Raw genomic sequence first — 27837 nt, forward strand, 5'->3', positions numbered from 1 at the left:
ACTGAAATTTAAACTTTGGTTACTTACACATGGTAGTAAAAGTTGCTGTTACTCCTCTATGTAGAATGATATGAATTTGGCCTGACATGTCAGATTTCCCTTAAGAATTGCGTTCCCCTTCTTCTGTAATAAAGGTAAAAATGTTTTAGGTTGGACTTTCAGAAAAGGTAGGGTCCTACTTCCCCAGATGAGTTGTTCTGGGGAGAAAAAAAAAAAAAGCCCTCTTCTTCAGTTTTGTTACTACCTGTACAGAAAAGCCGAGGAGTATCAGGACCTGTGTCCTGGGGTTGCCCTGATTTTTAGGGATATGAAGGGTGGTTGAAGTGGTTTGGTAAAACCATGGAATAGGTGATAAGGAAATAAGACCAAGTAGAGACAGCTAATGCACCAAGTCCAGGCAATTCCCCAAACTTGGGAGAATGCAGAGAAATATGTCTATAATGCTTTGCTTGAGAGAGCAGGATGTGCCAGAGAATTGAGACCAGCAGATGTAAGTGAAGAACTATTGCATATAAAAAGCCAGTCGTTTTCACAACAGTAAGAAATATTCTTACTGTTAAATCTCTTTGCTATTGTAAAATATCTCCCATTATCTGGTAACTGGTCTTTCTGGAAAGATACTTTGAGACCTGAATTTTTTTTTGAGGCCTACTGTTACTCAGACAGTAATATTGCTTAAGAAATGTGGTCCAGAATCCAATTCAGCATGCTTAAGTGGGCCCATGTTAGATGGATTCTTACTGTTCCTCTTCTCTAATCACAGGAATCATTCCAGGCGATGGGAAAGTGGAAGTTACTGTGAAATATTCCCCACTCGAGTATGGAACAGCACAAATGAAAATGCAATTGCGGATTTCACAGTTCCACTCAAAGCCCTATGTATGTGTATTCACAGGAACATCAACACCCCGTCGGGGTCTAATGTATGTGTGGCTGACTGATCTTTGGATGTTTTTGTCCAGTTCTAAAAAATGCCTGTGTAATAGGATTTTATGCAACTTTGCTGTAATCATTTTAAGCATTTCTATCTATGGTGACATAAAATGTACTAGTTTTATTCAAGTGTTAATACACATACCTACTCTCTTACATCACTTGTTCAGAGTGCACATCCTCTGTGTGTCCTAACACTGTGCCAAAATAAAAATAATGATATTAAGTATTCTTAAAGAGGTATTGAACATCCTCAGCTTATGTCTGATCTACCTTATTCTTATTGTTAAGGCCTTGCAAGGTACAATTTTTTGAGCAATAAGGTCTTTTGGGCTGTACCTATTTTTTGTGAACTAAGAAGTTAGCAAATTTAGAAAGTTTGGTTCCACTTTAAAATTGTGAAAAGAATTTCCAATCTTCTTTTATATCTAGAAGGGATACATATACATGTACTACAATTATATACAATTTACAGAGTACATAGAAGAACAATGTCTTTCCTTCTGACACCTAGAAATGAACGATTTGAAAAACAACAAAGTCGTCCACAGAGAAAAGCAGTGTCTGCAGGAAAGTCAGTGCTGTGGAGAAGACTCCAGTTCAGCCAGCCACGATCCCGGCCTACTCAAAAAGTAAGGGTGTGAAGAGAGAATAATCACAAGTACTTTTCTGGGCTGCAAATCTTTCTCACTTCTGTTTCTTCCTATCTCTTAGGAAATTGAATACCAGAACCTCAGATTCCCCACAGATCTGTCAAATCCGTATGCTGTAGCCACTGTTTTGAATCAGGAACCAGGCAAAATGAAGATTAGGAACTTGAAAGAAGGTAACATAATTAAGCAGCGTAAACTCAATCTTATCAATATTTGTAGGTTTCTCTTGAGAAACTCAGCTTCAGAATTGCTGAAGTGACATGATTGTGGTTTCTGTAAGAAATTCACCTTAGCTTTACGGATTAATGAGTTCAGTTATCACCGTGGGTGTTATTTTCCAATTAAAAATTCAATCTAGTTTGTGGTATGATATGTCTTTCTGATATTCTTGCAGCCCTTTGCCAAGGCGATGAAGGGATAAAAACAAGACAGATGAAGGAAGCCATATTTGAACTGAAAGTCAAACAAAATATTCAGGAAGAGGAAGCAAATCATCTGAAGTGGTGAGTGTTAATTAACCATATTAGCAACACGGAGGTTTGCTTAGCTGAGGCCTCTGTGAATGATATGTGCAATATTCACTGGTGCATAAAGCTACTATTTCATGTCCTGATGGGATTCTTTTACAGTTAAGATACTTTTGTTTTACTTTAATTTTTTTCCCTTCTGCCTGAGAGCAATCTGAGTGTACCCAGTGAGGTTTTTGATTGTATGATAGTTGCGTTCAGAAAGAAACCTGCTGAAAACTTTGTTCATCCAACCACATGTATTCTATCCCACCTAAAGGTAAAGGGAGTTTTTGTCACGGTTGTCAATAAATCAAGGCTAAAATGTGCAATGGAGTGAACAGAATTGCAGACATACATCAAATGGTGTAAAGCAGAGCACATAATCATGTGTAAGCATACTGTGGTTTCATTTGCAATTGTCTGAACTGCTCTTTTGCTGAATATTATGGACTCCTAGACACCTTAGGAAGAGGAGAATCAGTCTATTAACCTTTAAATATAACAAACTGTACATTAAGTAAAGCATTTTCTTGCCTCTACTGTAAATACAGGCAAGTTCATAAAGGCAAAGATCCAGTCTCTGTGGAATTTAAGAAAGAGGTTATTGAAAACCGGCAGAGGGAAGAAGAGTGGTACAAGGTTAGCCTTTGCTCATTTTTTTTCTATAAACTTAAAATCAAGCTTATACTTTCATATTATACGCAGTGCACTAGAGAACTGTATCAACCTCTATGCCTTCAGTTTTTCTTAACACTGATATACACCTGTGCTAGCTGGACTTGTTTCTACAGTTACATCTTTATTTCTCTGCATCACTTTTTCGAGGCAGTTTTATCCGGGAGGTAGACAGAGAGAAGGTTAGGTTATTAATGGAAATGTAAATAGATACCTGTTACAACAGGTATTGCTCAACCTGGTAGATTTCCACCCAGCTACATCACAGTGCAGCATTGCAGCAATCCTGTCAGCACTGTGGCTGCATCCAACGTTCTGTTTATTCTGTACCTCTCGAACAGCTCACGATCAAAGGGCTAAACCCAGTCAGGGATCTCCTGCAGAGCCATGGGAGGATAATTCAGCAGGTTCTTCTGCGCTTTCACCCTCACTCTTTTTGGTTTCCTCCAGTCACCCCAGACTGCAGGTGGTCTTTTGTAGAGGTGACAGCTGCAAAAGGCAATGGCATAAAATATTTACCCCCATGTGGCACAGCCCTCAAAGATAGATTGGGCGTGTCCCTCTTATCCTGCCTCCTGGATATTCAAGTAGATTCTGACATTCTACTGACTTCTAAGGCATTGTTTATGGGAGTCACGTTATTTATAAATAGGTCAAGGCTTAATTTATACACTAAATTAGGCATGAATTAATTCAAACATTATTTTTAATACTAACAAAGGAGGAAGTAAGTAACAAAACCAACGATCTAGAACATGAGATTGATGTATCATTGAATTAGATGTATATTCACCTTGTCTAGAAATATTTAGTTACCTGTTGGCCACCTTTTGTCTATGGAGGTTTTGGGATGATTTCACAGTTGTCCCCATGACTTTCTGACAGAGGTGTGCCTTTGCTTGTGCTGTCAGTTTGTTCACCTTGAGTGCCTTTAGGCCTCACAAAGTATTTATTATTCCTCCATCGTTTGTTCAACTGACCACTGCGTTTTACAGCCTGGGACTGAGTGTCCTGGAGACCTTTAACTGGTCTCTCTTTCATTGTCTTAACCAACTCTTCAGTCCATCAAAATCATGTGAATTTCACTTCCCATAATAATGCCAAGGTTAAAGACATAGTTGTACCCTGGGAATGAAACAATAGGTAAGGAGGAGCGCGGTGGAAGAAGCATAATGAGAAGAAGCACTAGTATTCATCCAGTATGCCTAAACGCTTTGAGAGAGTCTCAGAAAAGTGAAGTGAAAGCAGTAGTAAACTGTTGCACACATGAACAGATTAAAGAGCAGGCATCATTGGAAACCATGATGGAGAAGATGTTCACAAAATGTAGGAAAGCTGCAGGAAACTTTTGTAGTGCTGTCACCTGGGTAGAGCTGTTCAAGTGGTGACTTATGTGGTTGATTTTGTAATCCCTCTCTTACTGGTTCTGCCTAGGTAAAGCAATCTGTGTGTTGTTAGGACAGGGATCAGAATTAAACTCAGATCTAAAAGAACATTATTTTACTTTGTTTGACTTGCTAAAGGTTGCAATAATCACTCCCTAGAAGGGGGTGAAATCTGTTTTGCAACGTACCTCCAGAATAGGCACATTGTAAGTGAATTTCCGCTAATCATAAATAAGGGGAAAAAAATCACTGAATGCTTTGAACTAATGTGGTTGTTCTTCCTGGTGATAAATTAGATTCAAAGAGGAGATCCTATCATAGAAAAGGAGTTTCAAAGGAGCGAAGTAGAAATTTCTTCCAGACGTGTTATCCGGACTGTTGAACAGGTTTGTTTATATGTTGTTATCACCTGCTAAGCTAACAAACAACCACAACTATTTGTCACTGAATGTTTTTTCTCCTAATATGGCCATTTCTGTATTAGTGTCGTACTTCTCTTTTTACTACAGCAGAACCAGCAATGAGCTGCATGCAGAGCTCATCTTCTGATGTTCTGACCTTCTAATATGAGAGACAAGTGGAAATGTAGAGGCCTAACCTGAGATTCATATTGCTTGTTCCTGAAAGCTCTCTCAGGAGTAGCTTTCTCATGCCTAAGTGTTAGATTAAGCAAATCACAAGACTTGCAAACTTTACCTTGCAGGTCTGATTGACAGGAACCTTTCTGGTAATTAGGGTTTTTGTCTTTCTCTGTGGTGTGGGGTAATTCCCAGGATCCGTTTCCTAGGATTATTGGAAGCTTTGTTTAATAAATAGCCTGCTACTGAAGGAACATTGGCTGTTAGCAACGCAAGGGATCCTTGCTGCTTTTTTCTTGAGGAACATCATAGCTGTGGTAGTTGGTCTTTTCCTGTACTTCTGTGCCTGTTCTAAAGCGTTGAATATTGTATGGTGAGTGTGGCATGGGGTTGTGTGGAGTTGGTTCTGAGGACCTTCCTAATCTACATTTTGGTTGAGTGTCTGCCCTCCTGTGAAGAACTGTACCGTGGGGCTGCTGGAGTCCCTTCTAGTGCTACATTTTTCTGTCACATCAGTTTAAAACTGGAGAGATAAATGCATCAAGAAAGAGATTTACTTGTGTTCAGAGTGCGTTCAGACAATTCAAGTCATTAAATATAGAGACATCACCCCTCTCTCAAGTATGTCCAAAGCCAGAGATTGTTAGATGTTGGGAATCTGGGGAATTATCACTGTAAGTTTACCCTGGTCTTTCACCCTGCTGTAGGTCTATGCTGTCAGCTGTTATTGGAGAGAGGATACTGAATTTGCTGAGCCTCTGGTTTGAGCCCTTGCACTTATTCCAGCTTCACATTTGTGCAAGCTGAAGTGTACGCTCAGCAGAGACCTAGTCCATTCTCTCCACTGACTGCCCGTTTATTGGACTTCTGCCATAGTATGTGGCTGTCGTTTACGTATGGGTGCAGACTATGCTATGTTATCTCTCCATTTCCTATATTGCATCTGCAGATTTTTGGTGATTACCTCCCATTAAGCCCTGCAGAGAAGACTTCTGTTTAAATGCCAGTAGGGTGACATGGACATGGAATGAAATAATTCAACTTGAACATTTTTACTTGATTTAATTTTAGTGTTGGGAAATAACAGAGGGATTCTGGCCAAGGAATAGCTTGGGCTGGAGAAAATTCCTCCATTGACTAGTTTTAAAAGGGGTACCTTTTTTTTTTTTAATACCTTGCAGCATCCAAATGTCCATCCCACATTCAACTTGCTCCGTAACGACCCTTGGGACAACAGAAACAGGGCGTTGAGGAAATTCCAACAAGCAGCATACAAGGTAATGTGAACAACTAGAATACAGTGTGATGGTATGTCACCTTGGAAACAGCACAAAAGAACATGCAAACTAGCACGTAACGGTCTTCTCAGCTAGCCAGGGATTTGACAGTTTGATAAATGTGTCCCTGCTTTACCAGGAAATAAGGAGCTGGAGTAATTTTTTTTTAAACAATCAATACTAAGCAAATGCAGAAGAATTTAGTTTTTTTAATGTACAAAATACTTTTGAACGAAAAGATTTCAAAATGCATATAGAATATAATATTCAATTTTGGAACCCTAGTACAAGAAAGATGAGGGGAACACAGGAAACAATGGACACAAATTCCAGTAAGAGAGCTATAGTCTGTGTGTAAAGAAAACCTTTTTCACTATGAGGACAATTGTTGGAGCAGATTGTCCAGAGAGTTTATGCAGTGTACATCCCTTAATGCTTTCGAGACCAGACTGAATAAAGCCCTGAGCAACCTGGTCTGATCTCATAGCTGACCTTGCCTGGAGCAGGAGATTGGACTAGAGGTCTCCTAAGATCCCTCCCAGACTGGAAGTTAAAGACTAAGTCAATAAAATCACTTGTTCCATTGAGTTTAAGTATTAACTTGCATTTCTACTGTTCATCTCTAAGTAAATATAAATGCAGTAAGCAATACATAAACTTCCTGCTTTCCCAGTGCCCACTTCAGATATTCTTCTCAAATCTGTTCTTTACCACAGCCCGCAGTATTAGGCTCCATATAAATGCCTTGAGATGAAATGTGTATTGCGCAAATAAGGAGGTGGCCAAATGGTTCCTTCTGGTATTTGAACTCGGGATTCTTCATTGTTACCCTGCGATAAATAGCACTAGGCAAATTTCAGTGAGTGTTACTAAATATTCTCTTTCACAGAGCCACAAGTATTCATATGGCCATGATCAGCTGACTGTTTACCTATTGTTAAGTCTATGTATGCCAATAGACACAGCTGAAGGATTAGGATCTAGTGAAAAAGTCTAATTAAACTGTAAGGCTAAACAAACGGCTGATCTGTTTTCAATGCATAGTGTCACGGTGGAGTTGAAATCCATTCAAAATCTTTTCTTCCCCATTTTATCCCTATAGAAAACTATAGCAAAAATTCTGAAATAGATGTATGAGTGAGCTTTGTAGAATAAATACTGTTGTATGTGTATTTATATGAGTGTAAATCTTAGAATGTTAAACTTAGTATTAAACTTGAAAATTTAAAATCATTCCTTCAGATTGTGATTCAGAGTCGACTAAATCGTTTACTGCATCTGTTCCGTGGGCTAACAAGAGAAGCCAGAGTAGTGGAGGAAGGCTCTGCATCTGGTAAGGAGCAGAAGAACAGGTTGATAGTCTGGTAATGAATTATTGATAATTCAGGTTGTACTGTGGTTTGTCAGGTGCATGCCTGTATATGATAGACACTTAAAGAAAGAGTCCCTACAAAGGAGTCTTCAAGCAAAAAAGAAGAGCATGACAAGGTGGACATAGCTGTAGTCAAAATATATCTATTTTTCATGCACATTATCTACCATATTTTAAAAATGTGATACTCTTCTTAGGAGCCTTGCAACTTAGCAACTTAATAATAGGGCAGCTACTTACAGGGCTGAGAAACAAGGAAAGGGCAGGTGGGATTATATGAGAAACAGACGAGTAGGTAAGCAGATCAGATGGAACACAGGCAGTTAGATGAAGTGTGATAAAAGCAAGGTATCTGAACTCAGTGAAACGAGACAAAGAATTGTGAGATACATAGCCAAGTGCCCAATACTGTGAGTGTTTCTCCTTCTTGTTTTCTCACACAAGTGTTTTCAAGCAATTACTTTTATTTATATTGAAATGACAGTGCTTGTCTGGAAAAGTCAGTTGTTCTTTAACAGTTATGGAACGTAACTGGCCTTGGATGGGAGTCGCAGTTGGCTATCCTAGGCACAGAAGAGGATTTGTGTTTCTTATTTCATACCACCTCATACACATGCAGTTTGACAGCTTTCTATATCAGGCCCTCTCCTGCCTCTGCAAGTGGGCACTCTTTATTTCCCAGTATGCTGTCTTGTAGATGGGGTATTTAAAAACTTTAGAAAATAGTACCTTATTTTCCGTATTAAAATGAATTGACACATCCTGTATAAGGAAGATGTTAAATATGTTTTTTGTCTTGATTCTATTTTTGAAGCAGTGAATTAAATTACATTACAAAATCTTAGTATTTGCTTTCCATTCTTGACAGGAAACAGGTGTTTCAGCAAAACAGAGAAGAGTGGAGAATATAAGGGCATTTCTTCCAGCATATCTGAAGATCGTACATTGCCTTTTGAATTCCCCTCTTACAGTTCCCTTGAATTGTGCCGTGATTTGGTAGGTATAGTAATTAAAATGGTGGCCAACAGTCAAGATAAAATTTTGTTGAAAACATTGGCCCCAGAACCCATATTGTTTTGTTTTTTTTTTATACTTTACAATGTGACTGGTGTTCTGGAGTTCCAACAAATTAATTCAGGACTTCAGGTTTATTGAGAGTGCTGCTAAGCACTTAAAAGCAGTTAAAATGTTTACATTCTCTTGATTGCATTCTAAAATTATGTGTAATACATTAATGACCAAAGTTAAAATCCATGATTTTGCACAGGAAAATAAATTAAAAAGTGACTGAAATGCTAAAGTCCTAGAAAAGACAGGAAAAATATTTAAATGTTTGCATAATTATTTCCATATGTTTTCAAGTAGCCATGCTGATGGATTGCTGCCAATACAAAACAAAATGCCCACCATATTACTGGGTTTTAAATACTGTATTCTTCCAGGAACCTGATGCTCTTGGCCTCGTTCCTATCAAACCTGTAGATGTGAAAATCAGACGTGCTCTTCCCTTTTACGACTTGAAGGTGAGTCAGTACAACTCCCTCAGCTGTATCATGTTTCTTTCTTTCCACAGTCCAGTTAAACATTTTGTGCCTGATTCTGTGGTCCCAGTGTGCAGCCCAGTAGAAAAGTTGTCTTAATAAACGCATGCTAATCACACAGCCTTATTAAAAACAAATCTCACCGGTTTCTGTAAGTGGCAAGCCTGTAGTCAGCAATTCTCCTCTTCAGACACAGATGAATTGTCTCAGCTGCAAATATTATGTCTCAAGCAACAAGATGCATCTATGAGCAAGGATACTGCAAGCCCTCTGTGACACAGCCTTTCCTTCGATTTTAGACAGCAAAAATACCATCCATTGTTAGTGTCCTTCTTTTTAGAAAGTAATTGAAATTTTTTGTTTATTTGGGGTCCAGTTCTGTATACTTAGTTCCTGCATTCCTGCTTAGGAAATGGAAACATCTCCTCCTTGAAATACATAGTACTGTTTTTTCAACTTATAAGTACAGATCTTTTTCTTCTCCTGACCTCTAAAGACTTTTCTTTCAAATTTTTGAGTAGCAAAAGATCGCATTCAGCACTCTATCAAAGCAAAAATATTTCCTCAGGTTCAAATCAATGCAGATTTTGGCTCAATTTCCTCTTCGTTTTTTTTTTCTTTCAGGTGGTATAACAATCTTTCTGTTAGTGTCTTTGCTTCATCTGTCAGTGTTAGTTTTATTACTTAATACAGTCTTTCTCAACCCCATTAAGTTTAGTATACTTGATCTAAAAAAGCTTTTAAATCCATGATCTTTCACAGAAAAGCAAGAATGGAAACTTTATACACTCATTCAGCTTGTCCTTGTAAACTTCTCGAAGTTTTGATCATATACTACGTTCCAGAATAGCAATCCAAGTATCCTCTACCACAGAGATGTGATGTGTCTGTGATAAAACTGGGATGTTCCATTCCATATGTGAGTTTATCAGAAGTGATTACTGTCAACTCCTGCAGAATGTATTTTTCCTTTGCACTTAGGTTCCTCGGCATTTCAGCATTACGGGTTATCAGCCATTTTGTACGCACCATGCAGCCACAAGTTACAAACCTCGAAAACTTTGCCGGCCGCTGAGGCAGGGTGCCCAGGTAACGAGTAATCTCAAATACAAACTCCCTTTGCTGAAGTCACTCCCACCCCTACATTTCTACAATTATTTGATTAATTCTTTCCCAACATTTTATAACAAAATGCTTGCTACATTCTGAAAACCTTTGATATCTGTGTTTTTCAAGGATGAGTTGGTTCAAGTAGTTCCTTCTCCTGAGGGGCAGCTTGACCTGGTCTCCCACAGGATGGATTTTGACAAACCATCCCCAGAAGAAGTGGCAGAAAGACATGTCAGCCTCTTAAAACTGGTTCCTCCCCAAGCTTTAGTCTACCGTACAGAGAGCAACCCACTTCGCATTTTCGTAAGTAGAAGTTGACTTCCACAAAGAACCTAAGAAAAGAGGGGAAAGGGAGTTTATTGGTGGGCAGTTCTGTTACTCAGATTGGTAAATAAAGCTATCTGCCAGAGCGTCCTTCAAGTTGAAAGCCTTGGTATGTAGGAGCCTCAGAGCTCATCCCACAGAGAGGAACACACTTTAAGGTGGAATTTGGATCAGTTTAGGAGAGGGATGATAAAGCAAAGTTGCCAGTGATGGCAGAGAACTGGAGTCTTCCCTTTCAGTCCCACACTCCACAAATTCTGACTGATTCCAGGATTCCCTGAAACACCTTGGGGCCCCTCCGTTCTTCTTGATTTGTTTCCCCGGTTGCATGTTAGGAAAAAAAAAAAGCCACAGACTTGGCATCTCAGTCCTTCTATAACCTCCTGCTCTAGCCCAGGTAAGTAGGACAGATATAGTCTCTTCTTCAGCTGGGGAACTGCAGTTCTGCCTAATCCTTAAGTAGAGTGAGGAAAGTGAAGTCAAGCTCTTTGCTTACATTGCATCCTGCTGCCTTACAGTTTCCAGTAGTTCTCATTACATCCTAAGCCACATTTCCTAGTTACTAGGCACAGGGATTCAAAAAAATCACAACCAGGTGTGTTGGAAGACTTTCAGTTACTTAATTTTCATGTAGATCGTGCTACTTGGCACCAACTATAGAAGGTATTTCCCGCACAGTGCAGCACAGCCTGGAGGTCCGTTGGTGACTCTGAGCAGGCAGAGACAGCTCTTAGCTCAGTGAAGTGCTGTGTGTGGGTACAGACAGCGTCTCCATGCCAGCATGGCGCGGGGCCTGAGTTGGGTGGCTCGGTCTTTCAGCATTAGTTAGCTGAAATGGCCCAGAGCCCAGTGTGCTGCTCTGGTGGTCTTGGCACAATGTATATAGGATAGACTTGTTCCCACTGCATGGGGCTAGGACTCCAGTGGACTTACTGATGAGATCCTCTGTGCATCTCTTTCATCCCTCTGTCGTGTCAGTGTAAGAGCCAGGCACAGCCTGATTCCTTGCTACACAGCATTAAACTGAAGGCAGAAGCAAATGCTAGCACAGTGAAATAGATGATAAAATGCTTGCAGACTTCCACTATGGCAAGGCCAGTTCCCTTCCTTGGTTTCTGAACTGTTCAGAGAACCAGCATTGGATTTTGGAGGGATCAAAGTTTTTTTTTTTTCTTCCATACTTGCAAACAACACCTAAATTCCAGTATTTTGGACAGCAGAGAGCATGGATAAGCCAGGCAAATTATGGGTCTGCAGTGTGGGGAGAGTCAGGAGATGAAGGGTTACACTGAACAAAAGAGTCAAGATGAAACAAACATGTGAGTTTGGGGAGAGTATGTTAACTGTAAGGCCTGAATTTTCATCAATTCTTTGGGGTGCTCAGAATGATTTTCTAAAATAATCTTTTGTTTTTAGAACCCCTCTCCAGGATTATTTCCAGTCTTACCTCCTTTAGCTTATTCTGAAACAAATATTGAATATCATCTCTGTCCTCTTCCAAAATACACCTTTACCAAGGAATGCCCCAAAGGATCCAGTATTCCAGTCACACAAAAGAAATTTCTGCATCACAAGGTATGGCCTTTTGGGTTTATTGTACGAGTACCTGCCTTGGGTGTGTTCTTGCTGAGAATTTGCTCCAAGGATTTATGAAGGAAAATGAAGAGTCATCCTAGATAGAAAACACTTTCAAATAAAAGTTATGTATGCACCTAAATAACCAGTATGTGGGTCAGAATAACCTGTTATTAGGCTTTATCCGTATCTTTTATTCATCTCTGAAGTATTTCTCTGCTCTTTCCTTCTTTTAGCTCAGTTGTATTTTCATGACCTTGCAGTGGAGGAAGCATCATTTAAATATGGAGAACTGCAGCTCTCCAGACTCAATTCTTAACCAAGAAGTCAGATGCTCTGTCCTGCAAGTTTCTCTCCCCACTGCATTATGTGTTAGACATCTGATAGTTGTAGCACTTATAATTTCAGGAAGTGATTTGTGGAGTGATGGACTGGAGGCGATTCTTACCAGTGGTGTATTCCATCTTTTCGAACACTCCCATGTTGGCGAGTACAACATCTAGGTAAGAAATAAATTGAATAGACGGTGCCTCTAACCTGTACCCCTTTCTGCTGTCTTTAACTACATGACCAATAACTAGTCCCACAGATAATTCTGGGCATATGGGTGGAATTATTTACTGCTCATTAATCCAAAATCACTCTCCTTGGAGGGTGAGTTAAGAACAATATCGCTAGAGGAAATACCTAGCCCTGGAAAGGACGTTTTACTCTAGACTTCCAGTGACATCTGCCCTGAATGCATTTTGCTTCAGTGCCAGAAGACTTTGGGAGGTACAAACTCTGTCTGGCAGAAGTATGAACAGTAAAATGTTTAACATGTGGACACCTGCACCAATGGTAGCCAGCATCTCTCAGGCTCATGTTCCCCCGTACCACATTAGTTTCTGGTGTACTCATCTTTTTTCCAGGAATATTTAAAATTACATCATCTTCTCTGTAACTATAGCTACTACTGTGAAGCTTCATAATATAACTATTGGCTGCAGTTACACTCTGCTCATCCTAAATTGCATTTCCATCACAGAGATCCTTACAGTTCAGATATGCTTCCAAGAGATGTACCACCAATACTGTATGACTTGCCTGAGAGAGAGAGAGAGAACGTAATTGAGCAGTAAGTTTCTCCTCTCTTGTGTTCAGTGTGATTAAGTCTTAAATGCTTGCATGGATGTGTCTAAACATCTTCTGAGAGATTCTCAAAGGCAAGAGCGCAAAGTCTCTCTCGCATAAGATATATTTTTGGTTTTGTTGGCTAAAAAATAATTTTAAAAGAATAAAACCTGATTGTTCTTCATCTTCCTGATTTTAGTGGGACAGATGAAATGGAGTTCAAAGTGATTCTTACTCCAGAGATGCTGAGAGCTGAATTCCCACAGATTGGGCAGGCATTCCCAGAAGAAGGCAAAATGAAATCTGCAAAAGAAGAAAGGTAAGTGTAATATGAAATTAGGGGAGAGGAACGGGAAGGAATCTGAAGAGAAGCAGCTCCTTCAGAATTATGTAGAAAGTCATACAGAGATGCTCCAGGGGCTCCATTATTGCATCAGATGCAGATCTGGCACTTCAAGCGAAGCAGAAGTCTCACATATTATATCTTGTGCTGCAAATATGATCTCTGGATTGGACTTAAAACAGCTGTGAATGCGACATGTTAGCCTGGATGTCTCTGACTTCAGTTTTATCAATGTCATCTAGCACTGGAGGCAGTCCCCTTTGCCTTCACAGAGCTATTCAATGTTCTGGGACCAGTAGCTTCCCAGTGACCCTTCTGGTTAGATGTTTAGTAATGCTGGCAGTGGTGAATAAATTCAGCGTTACTCATTCATGGTAATGAATGATCCCTTAGAATTTCTCCCTGGCATGGTGCTTGCATGGTACTTTTTTCTCAGGCTCTTTCTAAGAATTGTTCACGTGTGCTCTGCTGTCCAAGCTTCACACCACTACCAATGAGCATTTTGTTTTAGACACACAGCACAGCGTGTAAAACAATTTGCATTCAGAAACAGGGAATCACCTGCTCCTTAAAGTGTTATAAAGTCATCACTCTAAGGGCCAGATTCTGCCGCTTGCCTCCAGTGTTGTCACGCTGATGTCCTCAGTTTGCAGCTCAGCATGGAAACTTTGAGAGACCTAAGGACGAGGAAAGCTGTGAGGGACAAATGGATCTTTAAGGGGGCTGATAATTACCACCATGGTTTTAGAAGAGCGTGCAAGGCTGCCCAGCAGTTCTGTGGGGCTGGAAGTAGAAGTGGGTGCTCTGTGTGAAACTTGGAGGTATGTGATGTCACAGGAAGGATGCAGGGAGGTATCAGCTGGTAGGTGGGACGCTGAGGGCAATGGACTTGAGCAGTAGGCACTGTGGGTGAGGTAAGTGATTGCAGAAGAACACGGGAGAACGTGCTGAGTTCTAACCCAGAGTTTTCCCAGATACCTGGTGTGGCTTTGAACACATGAATTAACCTTTCTGTCCAACAGTTGCCATCTCTTTAAAGTGGTAATGATGATAATTAGACACCTAGCTAGTCAGGATGTGTATAACAGCCTGAAATTCTCAGAGCCACCAAGAGATTTGTACGTCTTTTTTATTTAATTTTAGAGGGAAATGACTGGTGTTCAAATTTTCTGCAACTCTATCATTCATTAAACTTTAAAACGGTGCTAAGTATTATGAGGTCTCTGACAAAACATTGATTGCTGTATTGTGATTATTACAGCATTGATTGAAAATAATTTTCTGTACAAACGCGTGTGTCTGACTCAGTGCTGCTTTTATCATTTTATGACACCCTGCTTGTCAAAATGTGGGGATTTGGAGTAGCTCATGTAACTAAAGTCACTCTTTTTCTCTGCAGTCATACAGTGTTGGTGCTTTTTCTACGTAAGCAGTTTTATAACCATAAGTTTCATTCTTTTTGATGTTTTCTTCTAAGTTGAAAATACCTTTCTATATTAAACACTTCTAGGTATCTATATTTCAGGTGTTCATTTCAGTCCATTTTGGCTAACTCTAAATCTCCTACTTTAGTTGATGTTCGTAAACTCCAGTTATGGAGCATTTGTTACATCTAATAGGACATATCTGCACCACCTCACTTGCTTTCTGGTGTCATTGTTACCGTTTTCTACTAGCATGATCACACTTCCGTGTATGTAAATAGTGTCTGTGTTCTACTTTTAGAAAACAAAGTTATGGTCTGATAGCAAAAATAAAAGAATTTGTATGAAAAGTGCAATTCTGCTTAAGGATGGGACTCTGGAAATAGCTCAAAGGTTAAAATAAACTCCAACCTGATAAAAGTTGGCTGTGCTGGTGTCTGAGAACGGCCGCTAGAGAACAGAAGGTGGCCCTGGGAAGGGGCAGACTGGGGATATTCACATGGAATCAGCCTCCAAGCCCTGATTACCAGTAAGACTGAGGACATGAGGAAGAAGAAAAACTGTTAGCAGGTTTGGGTTGGTCTACTTTCAGTTTCTGCTGCCAGCTAAATTTGTTGAAAGCTTCACCATTTGTTTGGCCTTTTAAAGTTAGAAACAAAAATCTATTAGCAAACAGTGAAGTCCAAATCCTTTATTTTGTCACTGAAAGTTCTTCTTTGTTACTGATGGGGTGGTCTTTCACTGGATGACATCCAACTGCTCCTCCACAGCAGTTTCTGCATTTTATCCCTAAGGGAAATCAGTTTTTCACATGGATTCTCTTGTTCTGGTCATTACAGCATATATGTTCCTTCATAGATAAAATGTAGAAACTCAGCCTAGTATGTGTTTACCTATCAGATGGTTAAATTTCCTAAATGACCAGGCCAAAAGTTGAATGCTCTTTCCACAGTTTCACTCTCCAGTTCTGCATAAATAATGAAATATCCTTTGTGGTCACTATAAAAAGGAGAGAAATTGTGTGTCTCTTCCTTTGTTTTTGTCAGCACTGCTAAGTAGCTTCCCTGGCTATTTTAAGTACAAATGACCTTTTAAACTTCTTGCAGAGTCACACAACACCATCCAGATGAACGTTTTCAACCCCAAAACAACAGGCTCAGAGAGAAGGTTCAAAAACATGTGGAGAAGATGAAGATGAAAGCACTTAATAAAACCCTTATTCTGGAATAAGAATAATTTTATGAAGGTCATGGTTTGGTACTGCTTATCCTATTAATGAATGAGGCCTCTTGTGTCACAGCAATGTATCTACTGCGTGTTCAGTGAGGTCAGCTGCTTCTTATGCAAAGAGAAGAGAGCCACCAGCAATGTCACCTCTGTCAAGGACTCTGAGAGTGCCACTTACCCCAAACACAGTCATTGTTCCTATAAGAATCCTCAGCCACGTGCCTGCTACCTTTGTGCTGGTGTGAAAGATCAGAAAACCCCAGTACTACCTTGTAAATAGTAATTAATCTACAGTCCATCATTTTGAAATAAAAAATTAGAAGTCCTACTGACCAAATTATTTGGATTTTTTGTTTGCTTTTGTTTTGTTTTGCTGTTTTCTTGTTTTGTTTTGTTTGTTATGGCTTGTCCTTGAATTTTTGCAGGTAAGTCACTATATTTCAGTCTTGACTGTAAATTGTACAATCGAGATTTTTAAGGAAAGGGAGGACCTGAACACCGTTTCTGTCCAAAAAGATAATGTCCAAGCAGATTTAATTAGCTGTTAGGTGTTTAATTCAATGCATGTTTCTTGGGAATTGGGGCATGGATTGGGGTGATGAACTTCAGGGCCTCATAAGAGACCTGTGATGCTCGGGATGTATTCCCTAGGAAAGCGGATTTCTCAGCATGTCACCTTCCAGTTGAGATGTCTCCTACTTTCTTGTGGGCAAGCTGGACGTTAGACTTAGACTAAAAAGCTGAAGGAGATAGAAAATGGCAAAGAAGGGTGAAAATAAAGGCACAAAATAGCTTGTCGTGTACTAACTACATACAATCTCTTCTCACTTCAAAGAAATAGAAAACTGTTAAGTTTCTGCCAACAGTGTAATTGCAAGAAACTGTCCAGAATGCAGGTTAGACATCTGCGGAGTTTCTCTGACTACAAACAACTGCTTAAATATTTATACACTGCATTTTTTCTCCTGCAAATCCTGAGGAAAGCAGTTGATCTTTTAAGAGACCCACTAAATCTTGATCATGTTTCTTAACAGGGCTATGACAAAAGCTTTTTCACAGTTGACAGTGAAAGCATTCACAGTTTACGACTCCCATGTAAAATCAAGGATAGATGATTTTTAGGAACTGTCAAGCATCAGCTAAACTTTGATGCCTAATAAAGGTAGAGTAAGTGTTCAGAAACAATGGTGAGTGACTGGAGTTGATCTGTTTTTCTTACAGGAGTATCTCCTCCAGAGTTTCATGGTCATCCCAATGGAAATGAGTTGTGCTTCTCCGTTCTCCGCTGGTAGATGCCAGCCCTTCAAAGAAATGAACTTCCTTTCTACGTAAGTGATCCTTCTTTGTGTGCTTTAAGGTTTTTATGGACCAGGCTTCAGTGTGCACAGAAGCTAAGAAAAAACTTTACATTAATCTAAATTGTTCCTAAAGTCCCAAGGGACTACTTTAACTGCCAGTAATGCACAGACCTCTGTCCATGCTTCCTCCCAGGGTACCTCATAACATGAGGCTGACTCTTTCCTACTCAAGGTGATAATCGGAGGAAATCCAGCTGTGTCTAAGAATGTGAAATTTGGCTAAATATTTAGAAGTCTTAGATTTGCATACAGAAGGCCACTTTGGCATTTTGGTTGAGTACAGAACACATTCAGAAATGGAATATAAACTATAAGAATTATAACCTCTAGTTGATGGGTATTCACAGTTCTGTGCTGATTCAGTGCTTTGTGAAAAGGACAGAGATTAAAGAAAAAAATGAAAGAGAAAGGATTTATAAGAGGAATGAAGTTGTGCTTTTGGTGTAACATTACTCAGAGCACTGGAATAATTTTGACAGTTTTTATCTGGATTATCATTTATAATGGACTCAACCAGAGCATAAATTTTGGAGTGCATTTTTACATATAAAAGGTGTGTGTGTGTATAGTTGGCTGTAACAGACTGCTCATACCTGTTAATAAATGCTCAGATGCTTAATAGGGTCACTTTTGAGGATGAGCTAGCAGGATTCAACAGCAATAGTGTGAAATGTCAACATTCATCATCAGTGCCATTTACAACAGCATGCGCACAAATGTCAGCCATCAGGCTATGCTTTTACAAATTATGGAAAATTCTTTACTGAGGCATCTTTTAATGCACTTTTTTATGCTGATTTTAAAGATGCAAATAACTTTTGATGGAAATGTATCATTCTATTCTAGATTAGTTACAAGAATGTTCAGATTGTGTTCAGTACATCACATAAAGATTGCAAATTAAGATCAATTAATATGCTTTATACATCCATATTCCCATATATTCTAATCTTAATTTGTGGATCACCTTATTTGGGGAATCAAAGGGCTGCATTCTTACTGACTTAAGTGGGAAAGTAAGAATGTGTAAATTGATGTGCAGAATATGACAGGTTTATTTCCATCCACTACAAACAAAATTGCTGCTTCTAACCTTGTTTGGAAAGGATTACTTGGCTAAATGACGATGCATCTGTTTTACCAATTCAGATATTATCCATCTTGACTCAAAAAGCCTGTCTTATTAGCAAGGTTAATAAACACTCATGCTTTAGCTCTTCTCCTTTTATTATATAAGAAATGAGCATTAACATCTAAATCAAATAAAAGGTGCATTTTAGTAAATAAAAAATAATAATGATTTTATATGGAAATGATCTGTGAGCTTGAGTGCTCAGTAATTGGGTATCAATCTCACTTACTGTTCCGTGATGAGAGAAAACCCATCAAGGTCTTTAAAATGTAGATTAATTATATTTTATAAAATGGCTGGGAGAAAAACAGCAATGTCTGTGTCTGGGTGAAATTATATTTTCAGCTCACAAGAACAGTTTCATAAACCTCAAACTACAGAAACCTTGTTACCTCTGGATTCGTAATGCAAGGTTCAGTTATTCCAAGCTCCGGTTTTTCTTGTGGTTTGGGCATTTATTTTGTCTTTCTCCTGCGCAGGGTTTCTTGTGTCTAATAAAAGCAATGCTCACAGGACAGTCTTTGCCTTACAGAGATACTTCAAAGGCTTCTCTCCAGCTGTATAACCACTGAGGATTTTGGTTCTCTCTAAGAGCTCCCTTGCTCCTTCTGTTTAGTTGGAAAGAGCCAGCAGGTTTAGAAGTTATCAGGTGAGATGTACACAAACAGTCATTTCCTCAGGAAGCCAGAGAAACGCAGAAAACCAGGACTTTTCTTTGTACTAGTGTGGGTAAATTTCTTTGTAAATGTTATAATTGTGAAGTGCTGCTCTGCGGTCAACAAGTGTGTAACTTGCACAGTTCATGTAGAGACCTCAAACTACTGACATTATGAGGATTTCTGTGGCCTCTGAAAATTGGAGCTGTCACTGATACACTTTGGCTCTATGTAGAGGTGATTTTAAGGCAGAACTGTTGTAAAAGTTGTTTTGTACTCCTCTGTTCCCTGCTTCTCCTGCTGTCAGCCTCTGCACTGGTTGCCAACACTTGTTGCTCGAATGAGTCTTATTCTTCAGGCAGTTGAGGCTAGCAGAATACAGTGATGAGAAAGCTCTCTCAAAAAGCCAGACACATCTGATAGGGCTATTTTGTGCCACTAACACTTGCAGCAGCTAATTGTTTGTGAGGGACTTTCCAGATTTTGTCTGTGTGACCACAGCAGGGACTTGAAAATTAAATCAAGCAGCTCCTGAAAAACTCCAGGTGATTTCAGAACACCTGCAGGAAGTATTTTTCCAAAGCAATGGTACATCAAAAAAACATCTTCTGATGAGCTGCTCTCTTGTGCCAGACAGTGTTTAGTTCCAGCACACTTGTTTTTCCCATCCAAAGGTTAAGCTGTGTCTGAGTGAGGGCTCTCCGGGGTGAAGAGCAATAGCACTTCATTCTGTCTTTAAAGAAAATTTCCAGGACCCAACCCTACTGTTAGCTGAGCATATTTTTTAAATGCTTTTTTTTTTCCTGCTGTTTAAGGCCTTTCCTACTACTTCAGTCAGGTTTTATGAGTTTTTAATTGCACAAGGGACTGAGTTAACTGTGCTTTATTTTTAATCAGCTGATTTTATCTGGCTTCAGAATTCTGAAGCAAATTATCCCTTTCTCACCAGCTAATTACTGGTTTATAATCATTTCACAGTGTGGAGTCTCCAGTAATCCAATATGCATTGCCTATAAATCAACAATGCACTTTGTCACCTCAGGGATACTGCTTGTATGTATTGTTGGCTGAGTTTCAGAGCACCAGATGAAGAAATGAAGGCTTATTTCCCTTGAGTTTGGATTTGCATGATTAGTTCTCTGTATGTTACCCTGAAATGGACATCAAGTATCAAGAGAAAATTGCTTTCATTTTTTTCTTTGCTTCCCTGCCTCTGAAGCACCCTTCCCTGCAAATAGCATCCTGTTTCAGCAGACTTGCTGCTCCGAGTAACGCAGCAGGCACAGATGTCCCCGTGCAGGTACCGTCAGCAACCCCAGGCAGTCATTTTATACATTTGAGCAGGAAGGCCAGCTGCAGCTCAGGATGCTGAAAAGTGTTGAATACGCATCGCCCACCACCAGGGGTAGTAGCCCAAAACCTTCTGAGTTCCCTTGTAGCTAACAGACCAGGGACTCTCAAAGTTCTGAAGTTCAGCTCCTTCTGCTAATAATCCCTCATGTCAGTGCAAGGAATATCTCCATCCAGTTCTGGAACACAGCATAATTTGTATTAGCTGTTTGGAAGCACTGTGGAACAGCTGGAAAGGAACAAAGCAGCTATGAGTGTTAGAACAGCAACATCCACCTTTGTCACTCATTTATCCCTTCTGCAACCGTTTGTATACACTATCTCAATGTGTCCTTCCACCTGGGAAGCACTGAAGACCCTGTTAAGTCCTCCTTCAAACCTGCCTTCCGGAAACAGAGAGCTGGGGTCCCAGCCCAGCAAGGCTCTGCTGTCCACAGCTCTCCCTGCTGATCTGCACCACTGGAAATACCAGCGTAGGGAGCCAGGGGCATTTCGGTGCTGGTTCCAGCACGTCACCCATCATTTTGCAGTCAGTCACTTTCTGTGAGTATACTCACATTCTTGCCTTGCCAAAAGCAGGTTGTGTAGAAGCTGTAAGCTTGTATTCATGCTGCATTTATGCACACTCTTGCTGAGAAGCATGATTCAAGTTTTAATTGGATAGTTCAAATCCTGCAGAAAAGGCAGGCTTCAGTTCAGACTGGTCACCAACGTCTGTGTCCAAGGTGGGCTCACAGCATCCACATTCAAATTGACCATGATTAAGACAAGCATGCACAGCTTTTTTGTGCTGCAGACCTCCTGCCTTTGTGGAGACATGCGTAAGGACTCTTGCATTTTAGAACTTTATTTGTGCAGAATAGAGTTACCAGTGAATAAAAACGACAATTATATGTAATGAATGTTCCTGATTACTTGATTAACCAGCAGCAAAAAAAAAGTGGAGATCTGAAAGAGCACCCCTGGGTATCAGTGTGAAACTTCAGCTGATGTAAACTGATCCAGTTCTTTCTTGGAAATGCACAGAATTTTAAATGTTGTCTTGTTAGTAGTCTGTATTTAGGAACTGAGAGAAGAAGAGCTTCATATTACTTCAGTGTTACAAACGAGTGCTAGAAGGCAAGACTGCTGGCCAGACTTCAGCCAGTGTGCTTGGTAATGCCAAATGCAGACACATAAAGCTCATAAGCCAGATCTCCAGAATGTCTGAAATGTTTTAAAATCAATTTGCTGTTCTTTGTCTTCTGGTTTCTGAGCTGCAGGTTATGCTCAGAGTACGTTTTCAAGCTTTTTCTGAAATTATGAAAGCTTGAAACAATTTAAAATATATTAAGTTAAAAATTGTGTTGCTTAATCATCAGCAAAAGGGTCATTTGTAACAGTGCTGGACACTGTGAGACTCACGAATGTTTGCTGGTGTCTTAAATTGGTATATCTTTCCTGATATCAGTAAAGATCAACCAGCTTCACCTCAACACTGGTTTCCTTTCCTGGTCCTGTTTTTAGGGGAATAATCAAGCCTCTGAAAAAGTCACCCCACTTTGTTATTTGATTCCTTCTGCCCTTCAGTATAGTCTGAAGTTACTGGCTATCATCCTTGGTGCTTTGTGGTCTGAAGAAGTTGTAATAAGAGTGGCAGGCCCCAGAAATCTTCTACAGGGTATCTCTATGAGAATGAAACTGTAAACAGCAGAGTCTGTGTTAACATTAAACTACTTTTATTGTATTTCCTTCGAAGATTCAAACGCTGTTGGTCAGAAGAAATTCAGGCTCACAGCTAGACTGAGTGTGCGAATTGTGGCTATGTCTAGAGCTATTGTTGGATTCAGTATCCTGATGTATTTATTTAGACTCTTTTTATACCAGTAGGCAGATAAAAGGAAAATTGCTTTTGCAGAAGTGGCACGCTGAATTTTCTTCAGGAGTTTGGAATTGTGGCTCTGATTTGCCTTGGCTGAAAACAACAGGCATTTTGTCACTGATATGAGTATTAGCCCTTTTAGGCTATGATGATTTGTGCTACATTCACCATTTGCTCCAAAGACCCATGTTGAAGGTGATAGATAATTTGGAACTTGGTCCCTGGGAGGGCACTTCATCCTGCTAGACTGGGATTGCACACGAGGAGCCTGACTGTAGCCTGCTTTCCTTGAAGAGCCTTTACTTTGTTCAGCTGTTAAATGCTGTTAAATGTTCTCTGTTAAATGCCGTTCATAATGGCATCAGATGCTGCTGGGAATCATTGAGGGACCAAATGGCAAGACATTCAAGTACCTAACTCCCTCTGGTGCCGCGGGCAGTGAAGCATCCAAATATCTTCATAGATTTGAGCCAAAGAGCTTTGCCAGAATGCAAACAAAGGGATCTTTAACCTCAGACGTTGCAGCAACTCACTGATTGTGGACAGAGCCCTCCTTTCAGTCTTCCAGGCCCCACAGGTTGTTTATGCTTGTTGCTCTGGAGTGTGTTAGACTGCCAAAGGGAGAGAGTGACATTATTAATTTATAATAATCACTCTAAAAATAACCAAAAAGCTCTGGAAAAATATCTGGGAGGAGGCAATGGAAAAGCACAACTGTCCCTTCTGCTCTCCCAACCTCACAAACATACCAGATCACAATGAAAATCTCCTTTTTAATGAACCATGGTGAAATAACTTTGTAAGTGCAAAGAAAGACATCAAAATTTCCCACCCGTTACAGTGATGACATCTCACACAGAAATAGAGCAATTCCTGTACTTTTGGGAAAGATGTGATGAATTATTACTGTGATTATGGTTATAATTTAAGTAAGTGTCTAGAACACTTCTGGACATTCTTCCAGAAGTTGGAAATTGATGTACAATTGAACATGACTGCTAAGGTGGATTATATATGTTAAAATCAATAAAATATTCAGGTAGAAGGAACAGATAAGGGAAGAAAGTGCTTCCCAAAAGGATGAGCTGAAACTAGATAGATTCTATAAGAGTGATGCAGTTGAAAACTATTTTCCAAAAATGGGCTCTGCATCAAATCAGAACAACGCAACTCTGATCAAGTGTTGATAAAGAAAACCAAAGGGTGCACCCGTGATAGAAAGATGTGCCTGTGTTTGGTCGCAGGCTTTTTTGGCTTTAAACAGAAGTTACTGGTTGAAACTGAACACACTGACCATGTGAGAGGTCATGATAGTCTCTTATCATTCAGACAAGTGAATATACCACTCTGTCTCTGTTAAAGTTTGAAAATGTGAGGAAGTGATGTTCACAGCTTGATTTCAGGACACTGAAAATAAAGAAATCCAGACGCTATAAAATAGAGACAAAAATAACTATTTACAACAAAAATTATTTTTTTTAACCTGCAGGGAGAATTAAGATTAGTTTGAAGTCATTTATATACAATTTAACACTGAAAAGTCTTACATGTGTATGGACTCTTGTTTGTTTTTGTAATTTCTACATTTGCCTCTGTCTTATCTTGACCCCTTTTAGTAACTGTTGTACTTGCTGTGTTTAACAGAAGCAGTGTCTGTAAATACCCAACAGAAGTCTAACAGCACAAAGCTTTCCACTGACAGCAATGGGATAACACCTTCTTGTCGTGGAGCAGTTTTGGAAAGTCTATTTACAGGTAATGTACCTGAGGCAAATTCTGAGACTAGCTGTGAGTGGAGAAGACCCTGATAATGTTTTGATTTTTATCACTCAATTTAATATTGGTGTTACTAGTTCTTTGTCTTCACTCATGGTAGCCAGATCTCAGAAATGTACTTGGCTCTGATGGACTTCCCTTCAGTTGGAAGGATCCTTGGGCCCTCGTAACACTTGAAACACCAAATATTTTAAGGAGTGCTGTCTTTTCACAAATATTCCCCTGACAAGTCTTTTTCAAATACGTTCTTCCTGTGACTGACATATAACACAACAATTTTGCATTTTCTTATGTTATAGTAGATACTGCCAGAGGGGTGTTTTGTTTCTTATAAAGTTCTTTCTCTCTTTTCTCTTTCCTTAAAGATATGATTACACTTCTGGTTTTCTTCAGGAAGAAAGGTCTGACCATTTCTCAGGCCCGTTCTGTCAAGATAACATGTTTCCAACTGCTTATTTGGAGACTTTTTAGTATCTTTTCTTTGAGATTATCACCAGCAGCTCAACTCTAAACACACTGCTAGTCATTAGTAATGTAAGTACCTGGGTCATCACCTTACTCACCTTTCCATGTAAGGCAGAAAACAGACCCTAATTTATTTAAAAAGTCTGCAGCTGTAGAGTTGTCCTCATGGATGTAGCGTTGCTGATGTCTTAACGGGTGCTAGCAAACTTGAATTGGTTATTCTGATTTAGACCCTGGTTCTGATTTTAGACCAGTTGCTGAAAAAATTTCTATAGAAGTGTTAGTTTCTACCTCCTGATAGCTGCATTGTTTATAGGCAAGATTTTCAAAAAAAGCTGTGGATATTTTGTTTGACACTATGAGAAGGACATGAGCTTACAGATTCTGGGCAATTGTAAGGTGTCTCCAGCCAAGCACCCAGAATCTCTAGTCAATTTTAGAATTTTGGCTTGAGTCATTTCATTAAAAGGCAGTAATTGTATCATAAAACTACTTGATTAAAAACTCACTATTTTTGAGTTTATGTACCTTAAGCATTTTGAAATCTTTTGACTTAATGTATTTTTCTGCAGCTGCTTGAGTAACGTAAGAGGGAACAGCTTGTTTCCTTTGGAATGGAGATACTATTTGTGAAATAGCCTTTCAAGGAATGAGTCACTGGTGAAAGGAGGAAGTTCATTAAATATGCACTCATGAAAACTGCGAGGAGAAATTGAGTTTACAGTTTGTCAGAAAGAAAACTGGGCATTTTAATAATCTGGTAATATTAAATATGGGATCTTCAGCTGCCACATGAAATATATTCCTTCCTTTTGCTATGATATAGATGGCATTCAATGCAAAAGATAGCTAGATTGTCTAAAGTTTAGCGTCTCAAACTGCTTAGCCAAACTCAGTCCCTGCTAGAAATAAGTGTAGTATGAATTATTTGATCAAGTGGCATGTAAATAACTCCAGGGCAGAGCCATCTCCGTGGTGGTAGGGGACCTGGCAGTAGAGTGTGCACAGATTGCGAGTGCAGGCAGTGGGACATCAGGTGCACACCCAGAACTGTCCCTTCCCGCGTATGCCCAGGGTCTGGTCTGGCTGTGAGGCTGAGGTGGAGCCAGACACCACCTCTCCTTGTGCACATCAAATATGCCTCTGGACTGCAGGCACAGGAAGGACCCTCTGTGAGGTACCTTTCACTCCAGGGAGCTCAGAGCACGAGTCCTGCACACCCACGCTGGAAGGCAGGGCTGCAGTGAGAACACACAAATCCTACGGGCCAAGTTCAGTCCTGGAACTCAGCGCCACTGAATTCAGCTGGTGATTGTCAGAGCGGCTGAAAGTCCTCTGGAGGTTTGCTGACTTCAACTAACAATGTCACGATTTTAATTATAGTCAAGCTCAGAGATTCATTTAGGACTCTTATTAGACATGAACAGTGAGAACCTCCATTTCTGGACTTTGTGTCTGAAACATAGGACTACTCATTCAGAAAAAAAACCTGCTCTTAGCTCTTAACTGATGAGTCTTGATTGACTCATGACAGCTTCCGTGCAGCAGACCATAACATTTTAATCTTTCCTTCAAGGCATTTTCAGCATCTTCTGCCGGATTCAGGCCTGCCCTCCAGTGGATGTATATTTCTACACTTTGATCTGACTTTATTTTGCTATGAGAAGAAAAAGCATTACTAAAAAAAAAAATCAAACCAACCAACCAACAACAACAAAAACCACAACAAAGCCATACAGGACTACTGGAAAAGATGAGTGGTTTTCCAGGAAATAATTAAGTCTTGTGAGCCTTTACTTTGCTCCTCTGAACAAAAGATTTTGTGGTAACAAACATATTAGAACCAAATGCGGCAGCTGGAAAGAAGAGGTTTTTCGGCTATAAGCTAATTTTCAGGAATAAAACAAATGGAAGAGAGTTTAGACAGACAGAACAGAGAGAGTTACTACTGTGTTTCCAGTTTGAGATCTGTCATGATTTAATTGAACTTGGAGCTCAGAAGAGGAGCATTTTCTCAGTAGACAGAACTGTTGGCTTTTTCACACTCAGTAATGAATGGGGCATCCTACCTCACCAGATTTTATTGGTAGATGGGGTAGATAGATAACTTAGATAACTTTAGACAATCTAGATGTCTTTTTTCTTTATGATATGGGAACCCCAAATTGTGTAGGAACTCTTTTGAGAGGAATGGGAGGTAGGGTTTTTGTTTGTTTTGTTTTCTCCCAGAATAATCAACCTTTCTCTCTTTTGTATCAACAGGCTTTTCTGTAAGCAACTACTGGAATCAGGAACCCATAAAAGACTGGGAACTGATAGAAAGGTAAGGAGAAGAACATGGAGTGACTGTATGTCTCAAACGGAATTCCTGCAGTGGTAGACCACCAACACTCACAGAATAACAAAGAGAAGAATATCCCTGTGTAAGGATAGGGTAACTTAAGATTCTTCCAGCAGCAGAGAGTTTATACTTCCGAGCATTGGGAAAGTAAGAAGAAAAACCTGATAAGCTGGAAAGCTGAATTTACACTAAGTTAGGGAGAACACTAGGAAAGCAGTCCTATTTTTCTGATGGTTGGAAAATAGCGGACATATGCTTTTTGCAATCTTTTTGGCAAGATTTCTCAGCTGAAGTGCTGAGTAATCAAAATGATATTTTCTATTTCCTTGGGAGCACTTCTGTTCACACCTTTGTCATAAAACTGCTGTTCTTGGAAGAGCAGATTGCTCCCAGCCATGCACACTCCCAGTCAGTGCCTTCTTTCATGATATTCCTACAGCACCATGTAAAGCTGAAGGTTTTATAGGCTTGAGTTTCCATCCTTTCTCTTTACCAATAATGCTTTTCCTGTTTGACTTATTCCTAACTTACATTGCCATCTTGCATGTACAGTCCACCAGTGGTACAAGCCTCCATTGCTTGTTTGTCCACTTCACTGAGCAGTGTCTTAGTGTTACAACCTTAGGGTGCTTTGAGTCCACTGAAATGGGGAAATTAGCCAGGTGAAAAAATGGCATCTTAATCGTTGTGCCAAAAAATAAAGGGGGGGAGGTGAACAAAGCTGGTTCCGAGCCACAGAACTGAGGACACCAAGACCAAGGGACACAAAGTCCTTTCCCCCAATTGTTCCATTCTTAGAGTGTACTATGACACAGATACAAATTGTCACTTCCCAGAGAGCAGGTAGGTGATTTCTTTA

The 27837-nt window shown here is 39.8% G+C and overlaps 1 protein-coding gene across 8 annotated transcripts in view; it reads left to right on the top strand.

Moving 5' to 3' along the window:
- The window catches only part of CFAP221 (cilia and flagella associated protein 221), a 44506-nt gene that overhangs the window by 10405 nt on the left and 6264 nt on the right, over positions 1–27837 (top strand). For 4 of the 8 annotated variants that reach the window (XM_083841167.1, XM_083841168.1, XM_083841166.1 and 1 more), the window contains 17 exons: positions 764–923; positions 1409–1565; positions 1648–1759; positions 1981–2089; positions 2647–2734; positions 4452–4541; positions 5915–6010; positions 7253–7343; positions 8251–8378; positions 8825–8905; positions 9905–10012; positions 10160–10336; positions 11774–11932; positions 12341–12435; positions 12960–13049; positions 13245–13364; positions 15919–16373. In XM_083841167.1, the coding sequence (XP_083697293.1) occupies positions 764–923; positions 1409–1565; positions 1648–1759; positions 1981–2089; positions 2647–2734; positions 4452–4541; positions 5915–6010; positions 7253–7343; positions 8251–8378; positions 8825–8905; positions 9905–10012; positions 10160–10336; positions 11774–11932; positions 12341–12435; positions 12960–13049; positions 13245–13364; positions 15919–16042 (1985 nt within the window). In that variant the 3' untranslated portion in view covers positions 16043–16373. Of the gene's footprint in view, positions 1–763; positions 924–1408; positions 1566–1647; positions 1760–1980; positions 2090–2646; positions 2735–4451; positions 4542–5914; positions 6011–7252; positions 7344–8250; positions 8379–8824; positions 8906–9904; positions 10013–10159; positions 10337–11773; positions 11933–12340; positions 12436–12959; positions 13050–13244; positions 13365–15918; positions 16374–17260; positions 17368–24040; positions 24152–24537; positions 24707–26213; positions 26375–26899; positions 26961–27837 lie in introns of those variants that run through there. The other 4 variants (XM_083841171.1, XM_083841170.1, XR_014585867.1 and 1 more) reach the window with 3 other exon arrangements.

Source organism: Anser anser (assembly GCF_964211835.1).
Source record: "Anser anser genome assembly, chromosome: 6".
In the NCBI taxonomy this organism is placed as follows: domain Eukaryota; kingdom Metazoa; phylum Chordata; class Aves; order Anseriformes; family Anatidae; genus Anser; species Anser anser.